Genomic DNA, 18,005 nt, shown 5'->3' with positions numbered 1-18,005 from the left:
AGTTGTGCACTGACAGGTGGGACTCCTTCCCGACACTACAAGTGGGCCCGTGCCATGTCTAGTCAGCAATACATACATATTTAAACGTGATTTGGTTCGGTGTATTTTTCAAGTTCTGACATCAAAATGAACATCGAAGGCAAGTTTAGACATCGCTAGTGTTATTACCTTTTTCTAATAAGTTAATCAAAATTATAAAACTTTGACTTAGGACGACTGATATAAGTACACTTATTCCCGGACTGAGGGAGTAGAAAGTATTTGAGCATCCGTCGTTACCCGTCCGCACATTATTGATGTTCTATTACCAATGATACTCTTTATTCTACATCTCCGCAGATCAAACTAGAGTACTAGATGAAACTATGAACACGCATACGTACATCAGATTTCGACAAATCAAACGCATACGCACGACGCGGAAGTACATATGTTCACCCGTGCAGCTCTAGTTAGGCGCTGGCGACGTCCCGCGCTTTGGTGGTGCCCAGAGCGTCCCCGGCGTCGTCCCCGACTCTGTGCCCGACGAAGGCCGGCGCCCCCTGTCTGCCGTGCCGCTTCCCGCTGTCCAACGGCTGCACCACCATCCCGCCCACCCGGGCGGAGTCGCCCTGCGCCAGGCCCCTCTGGACGTATCCCACGACCCAGACGAGCGCCGAGAGCCCCGAGACGGCGAGCGCGCCGGCGGCGGCGAGCCCCGCGACGGCCAGCGCGGCGCCCAGCGCGGCGGGCACGAGCACCGGACTGAAGAGCAGGACGAGAGGCGCCGCGAGCGCGACGCCGGCGAGCGTGGCCAGCAGGAAGAGGCCGGAGAGGGCCAGCAGCGCGGCGCCGAGCGGGACGAGGAGCGCGGCCGCGGCCAGCGCGGGGACGCGCGGGTCGCTGCGGAGCGCGGACCTCAGGCTCAGCCCCTCAATGCGCCGCAGCGGCTGGTACTGCTGCTGCTTCCCGCCGTGCTGCTGGTGCGCGCGCGCCGACGCCGTCGTGGCCATGGCGAGCTCAGGTGGTGGAGATCGATCGAGGGAGACGACGATAATCAGGCTTTGATGTGGCGAGCACGAGCGGAGGCGGTCTGACGGCGAACTCGGTGCGGTGCCTTGATCTGGCTCTGGCTATATAGAGAAGAGCGGTGCGCGCGCGGGGCGAGGCGACACGTGGGCTGGGCGCGTGGCGATGCGGCGGACACCTGAGCTGCATGCGGGAGAACGGCGCCATGGCGTGACATGTACTCCCTCGTCCCGGCCTACCTTCCGTCCGGGCACGTCCTGCGTGTTCTGGAGTTGCGTCCGCAGGCCGCACAGCCGTTGCTGTTTCTTGCGGGGAGCTCTATGCGATGGTTTTAGCTACTGGTTCGAGTGGTTTCTGCAGTGTTTTTCCTCGCCTAGAGTGCCCCTTTTGGAGCGCCAGCGAATAGAAAAAGTCTAAAATAAACCTTGAACTTGTAGACGAAAGCTAAATTAAACCCTAAACTTCAAATTCTGAAAATCGGTACACTGAACTCGCAAATCCCGGTCTATTTTCAACCTTGAGTGAGTTCTTAAACAGGGATTGTTGACGTGGCATGTTAAATCCCGGGATTGTTGGCTGTGCACTCAACTGGGCAGGCCCATCAGGCACGAATGGAGTTTTTTTTTTCCTTAAGGCGCTCGACGTAAAAAGTCTTCTGTTCATTATAGCGCAAAGTAACAAAAATGTCTCAGGCTGAATCGAACTTGGGACCTGGCTGAGTCGAGCTCATCCCGCTAGCCAAAAATACAAACAACTACAAGTGACATAATAAAGGCCCGATGTATTTAAGCACATACTGAAGCGTTGAACTTTGAAAATATTTTTTAGGGGCAAACAAATAGTCAAAGCATAAACAATTTTGGAAATGTCCGGACATTTTATAAACTGGGAGCACTTTTTGAAAATCCTGAATACTTTAAGAAAACAACAATTTTTTGGAAAAGCAATCAATTTCAAAAAAGCGAACAATTTTTGAAACATAGATATTTTTGAAACCTGACGAAAATTTGAAAGTGCGAACACTTTTTGAAAATTGTAAAACTGGGAACAAAATTTGAAACCTGAAAATGTCGAAAGTGTACCAAAACATATGTTATGTCTGCACTAAAAATGTACATAGGGTACTGAAAATAATTAGAATTGTGGAAAAAAGAAAACCAGTTACCAATAAAGAAACAGAATAAAAGCGAAAAAAACAATATGAAAAGAAATAAGATAAAAAGAAAATTATAACGAAGAAAGAAAAAACAGAGAAAAAAGAACATTAAATAAAATACAAAAGAAGACAAATAAAAAAATAAAGAAAAAGCAAACAGAAACAAAATAAAAAATAAAGAAAAGCAGAGCAGCGCGAGCAACTACTAATAGGCCGGCCCAATTCAGCCAATACCAGCTAAATCCTCTCAAGGTTCAAAATAGACCAGGATTAGAGAGTTCAGTGTGCTGATTTCAAAAATTGAAAGTTCAGGGTTCGTTTTAGCTTTCATCTAAATTGAAGGTTTATTTTAGACTTTTTCCCCAGCGAATATAGCTGCCAAGTAAATTGCCCGCAACCCCTAAAAAAAGTAAATTGCCCGCATCAGTTTATAAAAAGAGATAAATTGTGCTTTTTTAGGTAAAATAAATAAATTGTGCTGACCCGCCTGAAAGCGTCTACAACCGGGCGCCTTCCGTCCCAAACGCCCCAACGGCAAAACCTATTTGGCGCTGTAGGCGCCAGTTTCTTCGGTTTTCTGCAAACCGGCGCATGCAGGCGCTTTAGCTGGGCTCTGCCCATTTAGCTCTTTCGCTAGCGTATTCAAAGCGCAAAAATTCACTGGTTCAGGGCGCACAATGGTAACCATCCCATCACAGGACCTGAATGCGCTAAGCTCCATCACTTGTTCTACTTATCCTATTTTCTTTTTCTTTTTCTGTTTTTTGTTTTTTGTTTTTCCTGTTTTCTATCTTTGTTTTTCTGTTTTCTTTTTTATTTTTATTCTTCCTCGTTCAGTGTTTTTTTCAAATCCACCCACTTTCTAAAAATTCAATGAACTTTTTTCTAATTCAATGAACTTTTTCAAATTTGATAAACTTTTTTCCAAATTCGGTCAAAATTTTCCAAATCCGATGAACTTTTTTCAAGATTGATGAATTGTTTCTTCAAATTTGTGAACTTTTTTTAAAATCGATGAACTATTTTTTCAAACTTGATGAACTTTTTTTAAAATTGATGAATTTTTTTCCAATAGAAGCACTTTTTCAAATTCGATAAACTTTTTCCAAATCCGATGAACTTTTTTCAAGATTGATGAATCTTTCTTGTCAAATTTGTGCACTTTTTTCAAAATCGATGAACTTTTTGCCAAAATTAATGAACTTTTTTCAAAACCGACGAACTTATTTCAAAACCGATGAACTTCTTTCAGAAACGATGGACTTTTTCATGATTCTTTCCAAAATCGGTGAACTTTTTTAAGTTTATGAACTTTATATTAAAAAACGATGAACTATTTCTCCAAACTGATAAACTTTTTTGAAGTTTGTGAGCTTTTGTCTCAAAATTGATGAACGTTATTAAATTCAGGATTTTTTAAAAAATTAAATAGAAAAAACAAAGTGATAATTAAATACCGTGGCCATACTACTTCATCTGATGTTAGCGGTAATCAAAGAACAAGTGTGTTGCAGTTGTGTTGGTCAGCTAAGCTTGAAGAAGGCTCGCCTTCGCGGGCAACGCGAGTTCGACTCCCCGCCCCAACGGGCTGCGCGGACGAAAAAAAGGCATCAACTGAGTTTTTTTACATGCAACCCCAATATCCGTGCTATCCGACAACCCTCATCCCCAGCCCATATGTGAGGAGGACATGAGGAGACCCGGACACCATCGTCATGCCGGACCGGTCTACTATGGCCCACACCCCCATTGTTCCTAAGTAGAATCTCAGCCGCTCGCTGGAACCCTAGTCAAACCCCGCTTGCTTGAGTCCTCTCGACCTTTTCACTCTCCCATCTCCTCCCTTTCCTCTCCCCAATCTCTACTGTCCCCTCCGCCATGGCCAAAAGCAGATTCAAGAGTGGCTCTGACGAGACCGACTGGGCTAAGGAACGAACGAGGAGGAGCTCGCGCTCCACATTGCTTTTCACCGCTCGCAAATGGACAGAAGTGGGAGATGCTCCTCCATGGCGTCGCCGGTGGCAAGGGTCGGCAGCTGCAACTCCGCGGCACCCTGACACCGTGCTACGCGCTACCTGCATTTCCCGGTCAGGCGGCAGGGCGACCAGCAGTGCTCGGCACCACCGGTAGCTCGCGGTGACATGAATATATTGGGAGCAATTGGCACTAGCTTAGTAGTCATTGAATTTTTTTGAGAAAAAGAGGGGAGTTTTCTTGATCTGTGCATTGAATGATGCATACAGTCTTTTATTGATTATCCTAAAGTTTATTTGACTTCTTTTCTCCAAAATTTATTATCTGAGTACAATAAATTTTGACAAATATAATGTTACAAAAGACTATTGAGCTAGAGTACTACAACATCAGTAGTCATTGCATGCGGTAAATAATGTAGAAATTTCTACCACCGCATCTGTACTCTAGCTTTGCATTGGAAACAAGAAATAAAATAGTATTCTTATCTAAACGGTATTGAAATGTACTCCCTTTGTCGGGAATTAGTTGCAACCGATTTCGGACGAAGGCATGCACTACACATATCAAGATTTCTGCTAGCTTAGAGCATCTCTAGCCGATCCTCTACTCCTCTAAATTGCGCTTAGCTGAAATACTAAATCCTATAAGAGAGTAAAACTTTTTACTCCTCGCCCGAAATTTTCCTAGTGCCTAAAAACACTCGCCCCCTGCGCGGCCAAGTAAAACTTCTCCCTTCTCTTTCTCTTGCCCGTGCGGGTTGCATCCTTCGCGTCGTCGTCGTCGCCGCCCCACGCGCCTCAATCGCCACCGATGACCGCCGCCTTCGCTGAGATGGGTAGCCAAGACCCTTTAGCTACCCCGTCGGCGCGTCGCCGTGGGAAACCACCCCCGCGCCGCCACCCGCACTGAAAAAAAAGATTAAGGATAAAAAATCTTCTCCGGCCACAAGCACCAGCTCCAACCGCCACCAAGGCCAGCGGGGTGGCCACTACCTCTCCGGTGATGGTAGGTCGCCCTTCGCTGCTCCCGTCGGCGGCAAGCGAGATAGGAAACCGACAGTCGTGGCGTTGGCCCTCGACGAGGAGGCCGCGAAGAAGAAGGACAATCCGGCCTCTTGTCCACATCCGGTGCCTCATGCAGCATCTCCGGCCAACCCTACGACCACTGTTCTGGCGCGTCCGGCCGCCGCCGCCGACAAAAAGCGCCGCCGCTGCCAATTGCTCGAAGAAATGCCAACAAGGTAAAAAAATTGCCATCATCAAGGGGAGGTGGCCAAAGAAGATGAGGTTGAGGAGGTGACCCAAACAAGCACCAAGACACCAAGGACAAGAACTCACAACTACAATCAAGTTGAAGATGTTGCTTTATGCTATGCTTGGATGAATATCTCCATGGCTGCATCGGCTTGCGGAGTACTACAACAACTCCGTGGAAGTGACGTCAAGTTGCACACAAAGGGTCTCTTGGGCATCGTTGGGGCACCATCCACGACCAATACAACCGATGGTCCGATTTGTATCGATCAAGTGAATCATGCACCACCTAGCGGCATGTCGTTCACGGAGTTTGGCCCCATCATCCAAGATCTCTTCAAGCATAGGAACAAGAAGTTTGGCCACAAGACCTTCACTTTGCATCATTGCTGCAAAGAGCTTTGCAGAAACGAGAAGTGGATCAAGAGAGTTGCAGAGACCACTCCAAAAAGATCGAGGTTGGCGATATCCGTTGAGGAGGATGACTAGGTGGATGAAGAGGCCAACAATAAACCGGATGGGAACAATATTGCAAAAGAGAGAAAGAGGAGAAGTGCATTCGGTGGCACATACAAAGAAGAACTTGTGGCCATGATTGAGGCCAAGAAGGTGTTGGCGGTCGAACACAAAGAAGAGAAGATGACAAGGTGTAATGAGATCAAGATGCTAGAGGACAAGAAATCAAAGTCCAAGTTGGCGGCTGAAGAGAGAAAGTTGAAGGCAGAGGAGCGTAGACTTGCACTTGAGGAGGAGAGGCTTCGGGATGCCAAGTCAAAGATCGTGTTATCATGTTCATGAACCCAAGCACAACGGATGAAATCGCATGAAAGTATTGGGAGCTCACTCGTGGGGAGATCTTGACCGAAACGGAGGTCTCTCTTTAGAATGGTGGTGGCGGTGGTTATGTGAGCAGAGAGGATGGTGGTGGTGATGATGGTGGGTATGTATATGGTGGTGGTGGTGATTTCTTCGGCGAGGATGGTGTTTGAATTTGTGCTCGTGCTCATGCATGTCAATGGTTGGCCTCAATCCACAATATAAAACATGCTATCTTGTGTTGTTTGGATCAAACTTGATCGATGAAGTGATGCCTTTTGGATGAATTATGCAGGTTTTAATTTGAATATCTTGATCCGTGAAACTATATGTTTGTGAATGGTTAATATGTTATGCATGTTTATTTTCAAAAATTTGAATGCTTAATGATATATTGTGTAAGTGTTTGAAGTTCATGTGGCTAGGATAAAAAACTTATGCTTTTTTTACTTCGCTAAGTTTAGGGGATCAGCTATGTCCGGCCACCTATAGAGGAGTAAAATATTACTCCACTAACTTTACTCGGCGGTTTACTCCTCTATTTTTTAAGGGGTCGTCTAGAGATGCTCTTAGACATGTTGTGACATGTCAATTCTCGGTACTAATACTGGTTCCACGCATATCCCATGCTCTCCGATCATCCATCCGCAACTTTTATGCTTGGTCATCCATTTATAACTGCAGAAGTTTAAATTTACTATAAAGGATTGATCCTCGCTAACTAATTTTGTTGCGCATGTAGCTTTCCATGATAAAAAATTGAACAAATAATAATTTTTGTTGCCGGTCTATGGTTTCATTTCTACTCTATGAACCTGTCACCTATTTGCTAAATTGCGCACCCCTCTACCACCCCATGCGCTTCCACTTCTGCTAAATGACTCCACTCCACTTATTCCAAACTCTCCTTTACTCATCGTCTTCTTACTCCAAACGCTTCACCTTCCATGTCGTCCACAACTCAATGCCATTGCCCACACTTCCCTGCCTATGCATCTACTACTTTGAGCAAGAAATTCAAAGGAGCAACAATGCATAAATCCATCAACAAGAAGTCGAGGTTTCGTCACATCTCTTCCTTGCTCTCTAGCGCCACAGGTGTCACATTCTTATCCTCACTGGCTTGTTGCACGAAGAATATATATGCACCCTGGTAGTCAGGTGATACGTCTCTAACATATCTACAATTTATGAAGTATCCATGCTATATTTACAAGAGTTCTACATGGTTTTGATGCACTTCTATATTATTTTTATGGACTAACATTTTAATCTAGTGCCTAGTGCCAGTTCTTGTTTTCTTCTTGTTTTTGGTTTTTACAGAAAAACCATATCAAACGAAGTCCAAATACGACGAAACTTTTTGACCTTTTTTTGTAACACAAGAGACTCCCGAAGCTTTGAGGAACGACCAGAAGACCCACGAGGTGACCACAAGTTCACATGACGCGCCCTATGAGGACGGGAGTGCCACCTGAGCTTGTGGGTCCCTCATAACTCCTTTTGGCCTGATTTCAACGTTGAAAAATTCTATAAATTGAGAAACCCCCGGAAAGAAATCTAGAACTTTTACTCTGTCGCCACAAGCCTCTGTTCTGAAGCGATCTCATATAGAGGCCTTTTCCAGCATACTGTCGGAGGGGGAAGCCACCATGGAGGCCATCTTCATCATCCTTGCCGCCTCCATGGATGATGCATGCATGAGTACTTCATCCTCAGGGCCGAGGCTTTGTACTAGTAGCTATATATGTGTTTGATCTCTCTCTCTCTCTCTCGTGTTCTTGATTTGGCACGATCTTGATGTATCATGAGTTTTATCAATATAGTTGGATCACACGATGTTCACCTCCCTCTCTTATATTCATGATGAATTGAGTCTTGCTCTTTGAGGTTTCTTTATGTTAGATTGAATATTTTGTATTTGAGATCACATGGTGCATGTCTCACCCGCAGATACTTGTGGTGATATTGGGCTATCTAGTTGACATTAGAGTTGATTGATGTGTATCATATGGTGTTGTCGTAGTACGATCTCCAGAACTATTCATGACACTTTGGGGCGGTTCATAAGATTGATTGGAAACACAACTTTGAGGTGGTTTACTACCTAAACGATTTCATCATACTTTCTTTGATAGGAATAGAGACTTTGGAGTGATTCTTTGCCGCACTTTGAGGGATTGTTATGTGATTCAATTATGTTAATGATGTTGAGAGATTGCACTAGTGAAAGTATGAACTCTAGGCCTTATTTCTAAGCATTGAGACAACGTTTTGCTCGCTTTTCCTACTTGATATACCTTGTTGTTTTTAGTTGTTCAGATTATAAGAACATGTTTCTATCATCTATATTACGCTTCTATTATCATTTCTTCGCTGAACTAGTGCACCTATACAATTGACAACTGTATTAGGTGTGTTGGGTACACAAAAGATTTCTTGTATTTGATTGCATAGTTGTTTGAGAGAGGCCATCTTCATCATGCACCTCCCACGGATTGATAAACCTTAGTTCATCCACTTCAGGAAAATTTGTTACTGTTCTACAAAACTCTGCGCTTGAAGACCCAACAGAGTCTATTAGAATAAAGTTGCGTAGCAGACATCACCGGCACCAGGCACTGATGCGTTTCAAACGTATTCATAATATTTATTGTTCCATGCTATTATATTATCATATTTATATAATTTTTATAGCAATTTATATTATTTTCATGGACCAACCTATTATTTTAGTGCCCACTACCAGTTATTGTTTTCCGCTTGTTTTTGGTTTTGCAGGAAGTTAATATCTATGGAGGTCAAAATATGTTGCCGATTTAACATGATTTTTTGGGCAACAAGAAACACAAGAAGCTTAGGGAGAGATTGAGACGAGTCACGAGGGACCCACAAGGATAGGTGGCGCAGCCAGGAGGTGACCACGCCCCTTGTCCATGTGGGGCCCACAAGCACCACCTTAGTCCAATCCCACCGCCATAAATTCATATAAATAAACCATTTGTCGTTGTAAGCCCTTGTTTTGAAGAGATCCTATCTGGAGCCCTACTCCAGAGCCTTGCCAGAGGAGAAGCCATTGTCGGAGCCATCTTCATCAACCTTGCTGCCTCCATGACCATGTGTGAGTAGTTCCTTTAGGAAGAGCCAACCATTATGTTGGGTTTTCATGTCATTAATTCCTTAAGAGCGGCATGCAAGTCCTATTTAATATGTCAACCAATGAAAATAGCATCATGTAAAATGAAAATCAATGATCGCGGGGAATGAGGAGCTCCTTCCGTGCATGGTGACTCACATATTTGGAATACTAAATTTTTATTTGACGCCCTATGCACCTGGATGGAGGTAGCACTCACTTTTTGTTTCGAGTCAACTAGCTATAGTACTAGGCTCTTGCATGCATGCGACCTTAAAAAGGTGGACTCGACTGTGTGGCCAAACGACCATTTAAGCTCGGACGGAGGTAGTAGTGTCTGGATTATGCAATGACATTGACCGAAAGAGCATTTTCTTGAATTTTGGTTTCTCATTGATTATATTGTTATTTACCTCTTTGGATTGCTAAAGGTGTATTTCAGTGAAGTCCCCAACAAGAATTCTACATAGTATTTTATTCAAACAAAGCCCTTTCCAAAACAAAAAAAAATCTTCACAATTTGGTCCCAGGCAGGGGGCGATGGCCCCCTACCTCCACCCAGCTTTGTCAATGACGGTTAACTTGTTTATTGCGATAGGTTTAAATGCTCGGGAGTGTTAAGCCTATGCATGTGTTGCATATCATATTGGAGTCCTTGATTAAGGATTAACCCTGGTGCAAGCAAGTGATATTCTGACGATGAACACAACATCTTTTGCAGGTTGTTTTGCTAAATGATTGAAGCGCGGGTCCAACATGCCCTTGAGTAAATCATCATTTTGTGATTAAGAAATCGTGGGCGAAGAGGTTAGAAACTCACGGGGGATGCTTCCCGATCATGACCTCCAATGCAACAACAATGAACCTGTAAGCATTACACTTCTCTGTTACCCTCATTGTGTGTGCAAATTCTGCAAGGAAACAATTAGAATTGTGACTCTGCTAGAGTGATCTTTTTGATCAAAATCAACCTATTCGTGGTTATTATGCTGATTGGGCCGATATGATGACTCTGCTAGAGTTGCTCCGGTGAGAACTGAGAAATTCCGAAAAACCACTTAATGAGAAGAAATTTGTTGTGTTTTGACGTAGAGCTCTTGAATACCTAAAAACCACCTTGATTTTCTGGGGGTGCATACAATTCCCCAACATTTTAGCCTACACATTTTTGCATGTGGTTATCACACTGCGTAAACAACATTCTGTGTTTTTTAGTAGCTGTCAAATATATCCAGACTCGTTTGACCGTCCGTCGACGGGCCTATTCTTAGAACAGCCTCCACAAAAAGCAAGTGGCCGGCCAAAGAATATGAGGCCTAAGTTGCTCGACCTCTCGAAACAAACACGCACTTAAGCTTCCACAGCCCCCCTGCTTCCGACGAAAATGCAGCTCATTCCGTCGAGCCATCTCCTCTAGCTCGCCTCACCTCTTCTCCCTTGTGCTGCTTGACCCGGCCGGCATGTCGCGGCTCTCGATGGCGACGCTGCTCCTGCTCTCCCTTGCGCTGGCGACGGCCCCGCGCCTCGCCGTCGTGGAGGCGGTCGTCGTGGAAGGCCTGAGGGTGGGGTTCTACAACAGGACGTGCCCGGACGCCGAGCAGGTGGTCCGCGACGTGGTGATGAACGACTACGCCATGGACCACACCATCGCCCCGGGCCTCATCCGCATCTTCTTCCACGACTGCTTCATCACGGTATGCATGCATGCATGCATGATCCGTGATCACCACGAGCCATGCCAGGCAGCCAACGCAGAATGTTTCTTGATTATCACGGCCGGTGTGCTTGCTTTGGTGTAGGGGTGCGACGCGTCCATCCTGCTGGACGAGTCCCCGTCGGGCGACATCCCGGAGAAGGAGTCGTCGGCGAACGGGTTCACCCTGCACGGCCTGCAGACGATCGACGTGGCCAAGGCGAGCATCGAGGCCATGTGCCCGCGCACGGTGTCGTGCTCCGACATCCTGTCGTTCGCGGCGCGCGACGCGGCGGTGGCGGCGGGGCTGCCGAGCTACGAGGTGGCCGGCGGGCGGCGCGACGGCACGCACTCCCGGATGGACGACCTGCCGGGCAACTTCCCGGTGCCGGGGCACACGGTGCCGCGGCTGACGGAGCTGTTCGCGAGCCGGGGCCTGTCGCAGGAGGACCTGGTGACGCTCTCCGGGGCGCACTCCATCGGGGGCGCGCACTGCTTCATGTTCTCCAACCGCATCTACGGCTTCTCCAAGACGGCGGACATCGATCCGTCGCTGGATCCGGCGTTCGCGCAGCGGCTGCGGAAGATGTGCCCGCGGCCCAGGCCGGACGACAACCCGCAGCAGGCGCCCAAGGTGAACTTCGACGAGCGCACCGGGGAGAAGCTGGACAACGCCTACTACCAGGAGCTGCTGGCGCGGCGGAGCCTGCTGACCTCGGACAACACGCTGGCGCTGGACCCGCAGACGAGGCCGCTGGTGGAGCAGTACGCCAAGGACGACGCGCTGTTCCAGCAGAGGTTCGGGGAGGCGATGCAGAAGGTGAGCGCGCTGGACGTGATCATCAAGAAGAACAAGGGGCAGATCAGGCGGGACTGCCGGATGGTGAACAAGGCCAGGGGGGTACGCTGGATGCCCATCCACTTTCTCAAGCCCCCCAAGCACCCCATGCTCCAGATGATCAACTGGTTCATCCGTGGCTTCCAGCAGAACTAATTAAGTTGCCTTTGCCATCCGTCTCCATCTCCATCTGCTCTCCTACTCCATGACATATACCCACTCCGGCGCAGCTGTCAAGTTTAAGTTTCACTGCTGCATTGGTCGCCATTTTATTATTATTACTGTCTTCGGTCTAATGATGAATATGGCTTGAGCCAATCATGTACTCATATATGTCATGCTTGTGCCGTTTGTACGTTTACTTATCAACTGGGAATAATTTGTACGTTCACCGAAACCGAATAAACCAACCCTTGGTACTGGTAACAAGTATTGCGTCACTTGTTCTTCAGCTAGTACTTCTACCGTTTTACCCATACTACAATGCTAGTAGTATTTTATCAACGACCCTTGATCCTGTATCATTATGCAGGACCACTTATACATATATTTATAAACCAACACATGTACGACATGATTTGCTATTTTCGTAGCATCTGTTCTCACGCAGCAGCATAAGGAGCATAACACAACACACAAATGTACATAACACAATGATGCACGATATATAAACCCCACTAAGTTCCTATCCATGCGTACGTGACTACATTGCTAGGATTAGAAGCAACAATTCAGGAACCACCGAGTGAACTAGCACCACATTCTGCATTTCAATTTCCAGCGGAGCAGGGAAAACAGAGGCTTCACACGGCAATGAGGAGGTTTGCCTATGTGTCTAGGAGTAGACTGACAAGTCCACACCCAGTTCATCAATGACTCTCTCAAGCTTGGACAGCATATCTAGGAAAGGGAAGGCACAAAATCAATACAACACAGGGCGGTGAAGCGAGGATTCTATGCAGTGGTAATACAAATCATCGCATGGGTTTCCAAATGAGGATTCTATGTAGTGGTGATGAAAATTCTGAGAAAAATGATTTTATGTTTTCCCTTTTGTTTATCTTATTACTTTACTAGTACTGCAAGAAGAGGGGTAGAAAGCATACCATGGAATGACTCGTCAGCCATATATGTCTGCAAGAGTAAAACAATAAACATAAGATAACTCTATGTTGGATTAAGAGGGAAAAACTAGCGGACCAACTTGGAGATTCTCGATGAGAACAAAATACCTTTATCCTTGCCATAATATCACTTGTTGATTTACTAGTATCAATTTCTTTTGTTGACTTGCTAGTATCAGTTTCTTTATCAGCAGTATTTTCATTACAGGCAGCTGCCATTGAAGGAAATACTGTATACATGTCAGAAAAAATGGAAACGTCAAGACAGATAAGCAGCAAATGAAGCTGAAATTTTTTGTACCATCATGACAAGTGTCTTGTGTGAACACCTGCAAAAATTACAAATATAAAGAATATTACTTACGTAGATTTTTTTGCAGTATTTAAAAAGACGAGACTAGAGGGGCCAGAATCGCTCGGCTTATTGTTATAGGATGGTCAGGTGAACATAAAATTTGCAGTATTTAGCCATACATTACCTCTTGAGGATGGTCAGTTTGATGCAGGTCCTCCGCATCTGATCCGGCATGCACTACCTCTTGAGGATGGTCAGTTTGATGCAGGTCCTCCGCATCTGATCCGGCATGCACTACCTCTTGAGGATGGTCAGTTTGATGCAGGTCCTCCGCATCTGATCCGCCATACATTACCTCTTGAGGATGGTCAGTTCCACCCAGTTGATGCAGGTCCACCGCATCTGATCCGTACATGCACAATGCTTTCATGCAACCAAGAAAAAACAAAATAAATAAAATGTGCTTTAAGTACAACCTAATCAAACAGGAACTCACTAACCATATTTAGTCTCAGTTGACAAATTTGTCAGCATTTCAGTGAAACTAAGAGGGAAACCAGAGTTGATATTGTCAATGTTGGAAGTAAGGAGAGGTTCAGAAACAGGCAGGTCTGGTTCCTCATGGTAGCATAATGCTGGTGCCTCTGTCCTGTGATCTGAAGCTGGCTCCTCAAAGCTTGAAGCATCATCAGGCCCATGCATTATAGTATTATGTTATCACAGAGATTATGTCGTGCAGCATATAAACCCAAAACAGCTCTAGTGTTTCACCTGTGGGGAAGTTCATTGGAAGCAATATATTCTGATCGTGATGATGAATCTTCACATATGTAGTCGCATCCAGATGATGCGATATCCATGGTGTCACCTAAGCATTCCTTTTAACCAACAACAGAAATTAATTTAGTGCTTGACAAAGCTCACAAAGCAAAATCAAAACTAGTGAAGATCTTCCTTTCTCTGTATACTAAAATATATTCTATAACTAGCATGAATGGTCAATTTCACAACTGCAGTAGTGGCGTAGCACCCCTGCAATTTAAGTTGTGCAGAAATGCTAAGTGATAACTATCACCACCGCAATTTCTTACTTTCAAAAAAGGTAATCTGGGCACAGGAGCAAATGTAGTGAAGTTAAACTGAGCTGGAGTGCCCAAAGCACCTACATGATTCCATCCAGCACCGTAACAATATGTAGTATTACATTAGGGATGTACATTCAACATTAGTGAAGAATGGATACACCCATCAAATATTGGTTGTACATAACTCAGAAAAGGTAGCACAAATTCGGTAAATACTAATTACTAAGGAATTTTTCGAAAGATTGCTGGTCCGCACATAATTATATGTACTGTTGATCTACAACTGCCTGCTGTCCTTTGCATAAGACTAACTTTATTTGGTAGTTGGCATAAAAAAATTGATATGATCAAGAGGTTTCATTACGCACATAAGAAAACCTATGTTCCCCAGATTGATATTACATTTTTATTTCTCTGTACAAGCTCATACAAAGAATAAGCAACTACACTTAAAAGATGTCATAATGATATCTCCAACTTTCCATTCTGAATACAAGTATACAGCATGTGTAATACTGTATTACAAGTGACCATGGAAAGGAGCCAGTAAGAAAAGATGGCATAAGAAGTCCCAAGACTCCACATAACGTCACAGCTTCACATGGTTAGGATTTCAGAAAGAGAGGAAATTCCACCTTCACACAATTTAAGAACGACTCCACATCACTGAGCTGTGGGAAACGTAGAGCAAACTTCTGTATCTGCAGCGAGAGTAACTGATGTGATCATGACTGTACACATATTTTTGTTATTAAGAATGTGAAAACGCCATGTGCATAAACATCATATGAACACAACCTCCATCTGTTCTGAATACTTTCAAATTTATAGGCAAGTCAGTGAAGTCACCAAGTCAGTGCAGTACAGCACTCAACTAAGCCAGTCAGCAGAATCACATTTGAGTTATACAAGACTTGCCTGCTTGGATTTATCACAAAAGCTCACAAAGAGCACCCTGCTCCCACTTCCTGGGCATTGTCCCCCACATGTGAGCTGAGGCCATGAGAAGTTGAGGATAGACACAAAGTGCTCCTCCTGTGCCACAAGCAAAAGGCGGCAATGCTAACTAGTTAAGTGAAGAAAAGGGGGTATCCAGCAAAACAATGTTAGAATAGGGACTTCGCAAACTTGTGTAACTTCTGTAGAATAATAAACATAACAATAAACATGCAATTTAGAAGAAATTGTTGAAGAACTAGGATCCCCACCCTAGCTACAAAACGAAAGCATTTTTCACAAAACTTTGCAGGTTCTCAAGGTTATCCCACATATACACATGGGACTTCTTTTCAGAATTATTTACAGCACCCACTGAGATAAAAAAAAAGAACATCAAGTTAATTTTCTCTGCCTAAAGGCCATGAAGCATATGCATATTATAATTATTACTCCCTCCGTCCCATAATATAAGAGCGTAGTGTAAAAAAATTTCTCTGCCTAAAGGCCATGACACTAGTGTAGTGTAAAAAACGCTCTTATATTATGGGACGGAGGGAGTACAGTAAATACCTAAAGACCAATAGTGCACACAGGACAGAATGCCCGAAAAATTGGTACAAAACGATGGTATGGCAGGACTCGATATAGAAATCTGACCAAAGAACAAATATGTTTATGCAGAACAATTCCACAAACTTACTATAAATAACAACATTATGAACACACAGAAACATTAATATCCCTGACGCCTCACCTCATGTCTTGAACACTAATACAGCATTCACCATTTCTTTTCTCAGGCACGATTTGCAGATTAGAGAGGTACAGTACGTGCATGGGAAAAAAATACACATATATATAAAATACTAGGATGATAACGAGCCTTGTTTTTACACTTGTTGATTGCATGAAAACATGAATGGATTCCACCTACACAGTGGAGTACAATACACAAATATCAGGGCATCGGGTATCCTCATTAAAAAAAAGGGGGCATCAGGTCCTCTTTCAAAATCCACACCATCACAATCCACGACCACTTCAACGAAACGAAATCAGAGTGCGTGAAGTATGATATTCCAGCACATCCTCACAAGTTCATGAAGCAAATGAATTCAGAGCACATGTAACACGACTCGTCAAAACCACAACCAATCCGTCCGATCCCCAAATTCCTTCACAAACAAGCGCGCACAACTAATCGCATTCACCAAACACATAACACCAAGCAGCCACGCAGATAAGAAGAGGGGAAGGGAAGGGAAGGGAGACGGTACGGACGAAGACGACGCCGACGACGGAGACGGTGAGGACTGGGGCCGCGGAGGGGTGGCTGGAGCGGGAGACGCGAAGAGCGGCAGGCGTGGCGGCTGGGAGCCAGGCGCCGGGATGGCAATCCGTGGCGCTGGTGACGTAACGGACGCCGGGCGGCGGCGGCGGCGGCGGCGACGTGTCGCGCAGGGGGGAAGCGAAGTAGCGGGCGAACTCCACCTCCCATTCCTGCCTCCGCCCCTGGCCCTCCGCGGAGTCAGAGCGCGAGGTGAGCCGCGCCCAGCCGTCGTCACCGGCGCCCACCGCCACCATGGCGCGACGCCGATGCTGAGGTAGTATTTCCGTATCTGCCGTTTTGCTTTGGGGTTTTTGTAGCGCCTTTCGGTGTGCAATGGTGTGAGTGGATGTAGCAGCTGCTATGCCTCGTAACGGCTGGCTGACGAGAGAGAGGGAAAAGTAAAGGAACCGCTGTAGAGCAATTGATTGAATTTGGGTCACTGAGTTCTGATTCGTCATTGATTCCTGATCTGATGGACCGATATCATTCATGTATAATTAAAATCGATTCTAAAAAAATAGTACAATTAAAATTGATCGACCCAATTCAATTTCAGTTGATTTTTTTAATGTTTCAGTTGATTTCTTGAAATAACTCAAATCAGCCTAGTTATTTCTCCTTCGAGAGTTTTTACCCCTAGGTCTCGCGACTAGGGTTCTCTAGTCCTCCCGGTGGCGCCGCCGCCGTGAGTTCCCACCATCGACGGGGCTAATCCCGCAAGACTACTGATCTTTCTTCCCGGCCCGTCTCCTCCCTCCCATCGGGTCTGCCCTTGGGGTTAGTGAGCTCGAGGTTAGGGTTTTGGTTTGGAGTTCCGCCCAGGGGTGTCATGGCGGACACGGGTGCTAGTAGTGGATCGGGGGATCGGAGATCGGAGGAAGCGGCAACACTCCTGGAGGGTCTGAATCTGCAGGATGAGGAGATAGATGATCTGATCTGGGAGGAAGAGGATGATGTGGAGGAAATCAAGCCAAAGTGGCTAGCCCTAGGCCGACTGTTGACAGCAAAAACCTTTAGCCAGAGTGCTCTGATGCGGACATGAAAGCAGCCTGGAACCCGGCGAATCAAGTTGTTTGGAGGAGGATCAATGTGAACTTGTTCTCTATCCAATTCAACTGCCTGGGGGATTGGAACAAAGCGATGCACCAGGGACCTTGGGATTTTAAAGGCTCGACATTGTTGCTTACTGAATATGATGGTTTTTCAAACCCAAAAAAGGTGAAGCTGGATAGTTGGAAATGTGGTGTCAAATCCACAAATTACCTGATGGAGACCTTAAGAGTGCATCAGCGTTGAAGAATCTAGCCAGTAGGATTGGAGAAGTGCAAGAGGTCCAAGTAACTCTGCCTAATGGA

At 45.5% G+C, this 18,005-nt stretch overlaps 3 protein-coding genes across 9 annotated transcripts; 1 reads left to right on the top strand and 2 right to left on the bottom strand.

Annotated features, from left to right (window-relative positions):
• Window positions 1-251: 251 nt before the first annotated feature.
• LOC123150908 (oleosin 5) lies at window positions 252-1,177 on the bottom strand. Its single transcript, XM_044570713.1, has one exon. It carries the CDS (start codon window positions 990-992, stop codon window positions 453-455), a length of 540 nt encoding a protein of 179 aa, XP_044426648.1. The 5' UTR covers window positions 993-1,177; the 3' UTR covers window positions 252-452.
• Window positions 1,178-10,707: 9,530 nt separating this feature from the next.
• LOC123152510 (peroxidase 5) lies at window positions 10,708-12,279 on the top strand. Its single transcript, XM_044572038.1, has 2 exons — window positions 10,708-11,040; window positions 11,146-12,279. The coding sequence occupies exons 1-2, from the start codon at window positions 10,807-10,809 to the stop codon at window positions 12,031-12,033; spliced, it is 1,122 nt and encodes a 373-aa protein (XP_044427973.1). The 5' UTR covers window positions 10,708-10,806; the 3' UTR covers window positions 12,034-12,279.
• Window positions 12,280-12,401: 122 nt separating this feature from the next.
• On the bottom strand, window positions 12,402-16,971 carry LOC123152508 (protein POOR HOMOLOGOUS SYNAPSIS 1). Of its 7 annotated transcripts, none has more exons than XM_044572031.1 (10): window positions 16,602-16,971; window positions 15,300-15,416; window positions 15,017-15,082; window positions 14,068-14,174; window positions 13,797-13,972; window positions 13,481-13,719; window positions 13,303-13,330; window positions 13,110-13,231; window positions 12,984-13,011; window positions 12,402-12,777 (listed from the first exon to the last, which is right to left on the bottom strand). In XM_044572031.1, the coding sequence occupies exons 1-10, from the start codon at window positions 16,902-16,904 to the stop codon at window positions 12,713-12,715; spliced, it is 1,251 nt and encodes a 416-aa protein (XP_044427966.1). In that variant the 5' UTR covers window positions 16,905-16,971; the 3' UTR covers window positions 12,402-12,712. The 7 variants fall into 7 exon arrangements, with proteins under 7 accessions (XP_044427966.1, XP_044427967.1, XP_044427969.1 ...); XM_044572032.1 differs by having other exon boundaries at window positions 13,110-13,213; XM_044572034.1 differs by having other exon boundaries at window positions 13,538-13,719.
• Window positions 16,972-18,005: the final 1,034 nt, after the last annotated feature.

The sequence above is a fragment of the Triticum aestivum genome, chromosome 7A (genome assembly GCF_018294505.1).
Source record: "Triticum aestivum cultivar Chinese Spring chromosome 7A, IWGSC CS RefSeq v2.1, whole genome shotgun sequence".
NCBI lineage: Eukaryota > Viridiplantae > Streptophyta > Magnoliopsida > Poales > Poaceae > Triticum > Triticum aestivum.
Note: the sequence above shows the minus strand (reverse complement) of the source record. Positions and strands in the feature narration are given on the sequence as shown.

Excerpts from the sequence above, each read along its gene's own strand:
- LOC123150908 (XM_044570713.1), bottom strand. The coding sequence starts at position 992 with ATGGCCACGACGGCGTCGGCGCGCGCGCACCAGCAGCACGGCGGGAAG.
- LOC123152510 (XM_044572038.1), top strand. The coding sequence starts at position 10,807 with ATGTCGCGGCTCTCGATGGCGACGCTGCTCCTGCTCTCCCTTGCGCTG. Across the intron at positions 11,041-11,145 it reads TCCACGACTGCTTCATCACG|GGGTGCGACGCGTCCATCCT; the intron begins GTATGCATGCAT and ends GCTTTGGTGTAG.
- LOC123152508 (XM_044572031.1), bottom strand. The coding sequence starts at position 16,904 with ATGGTGGCGGTGGGCGCCGGTGACGACGGCTGGGCGCGGCTCACCTCG. Across the intron at positions 13,720-13,796 it reads GTCAACTGAGACTAAATATG|CATTGTGCATGTACGGATCA; the intron begins GTTAGTGAGTTC and ends GTTGCATGAAAG. Across the intron at positions 13,331-13,480 it reads AAACTGACCATCCTCAAGAG|GTGTTCACACAAGACACTTG; the intron begins GTAATGTATGGC and ends TAATTTTTGCAG.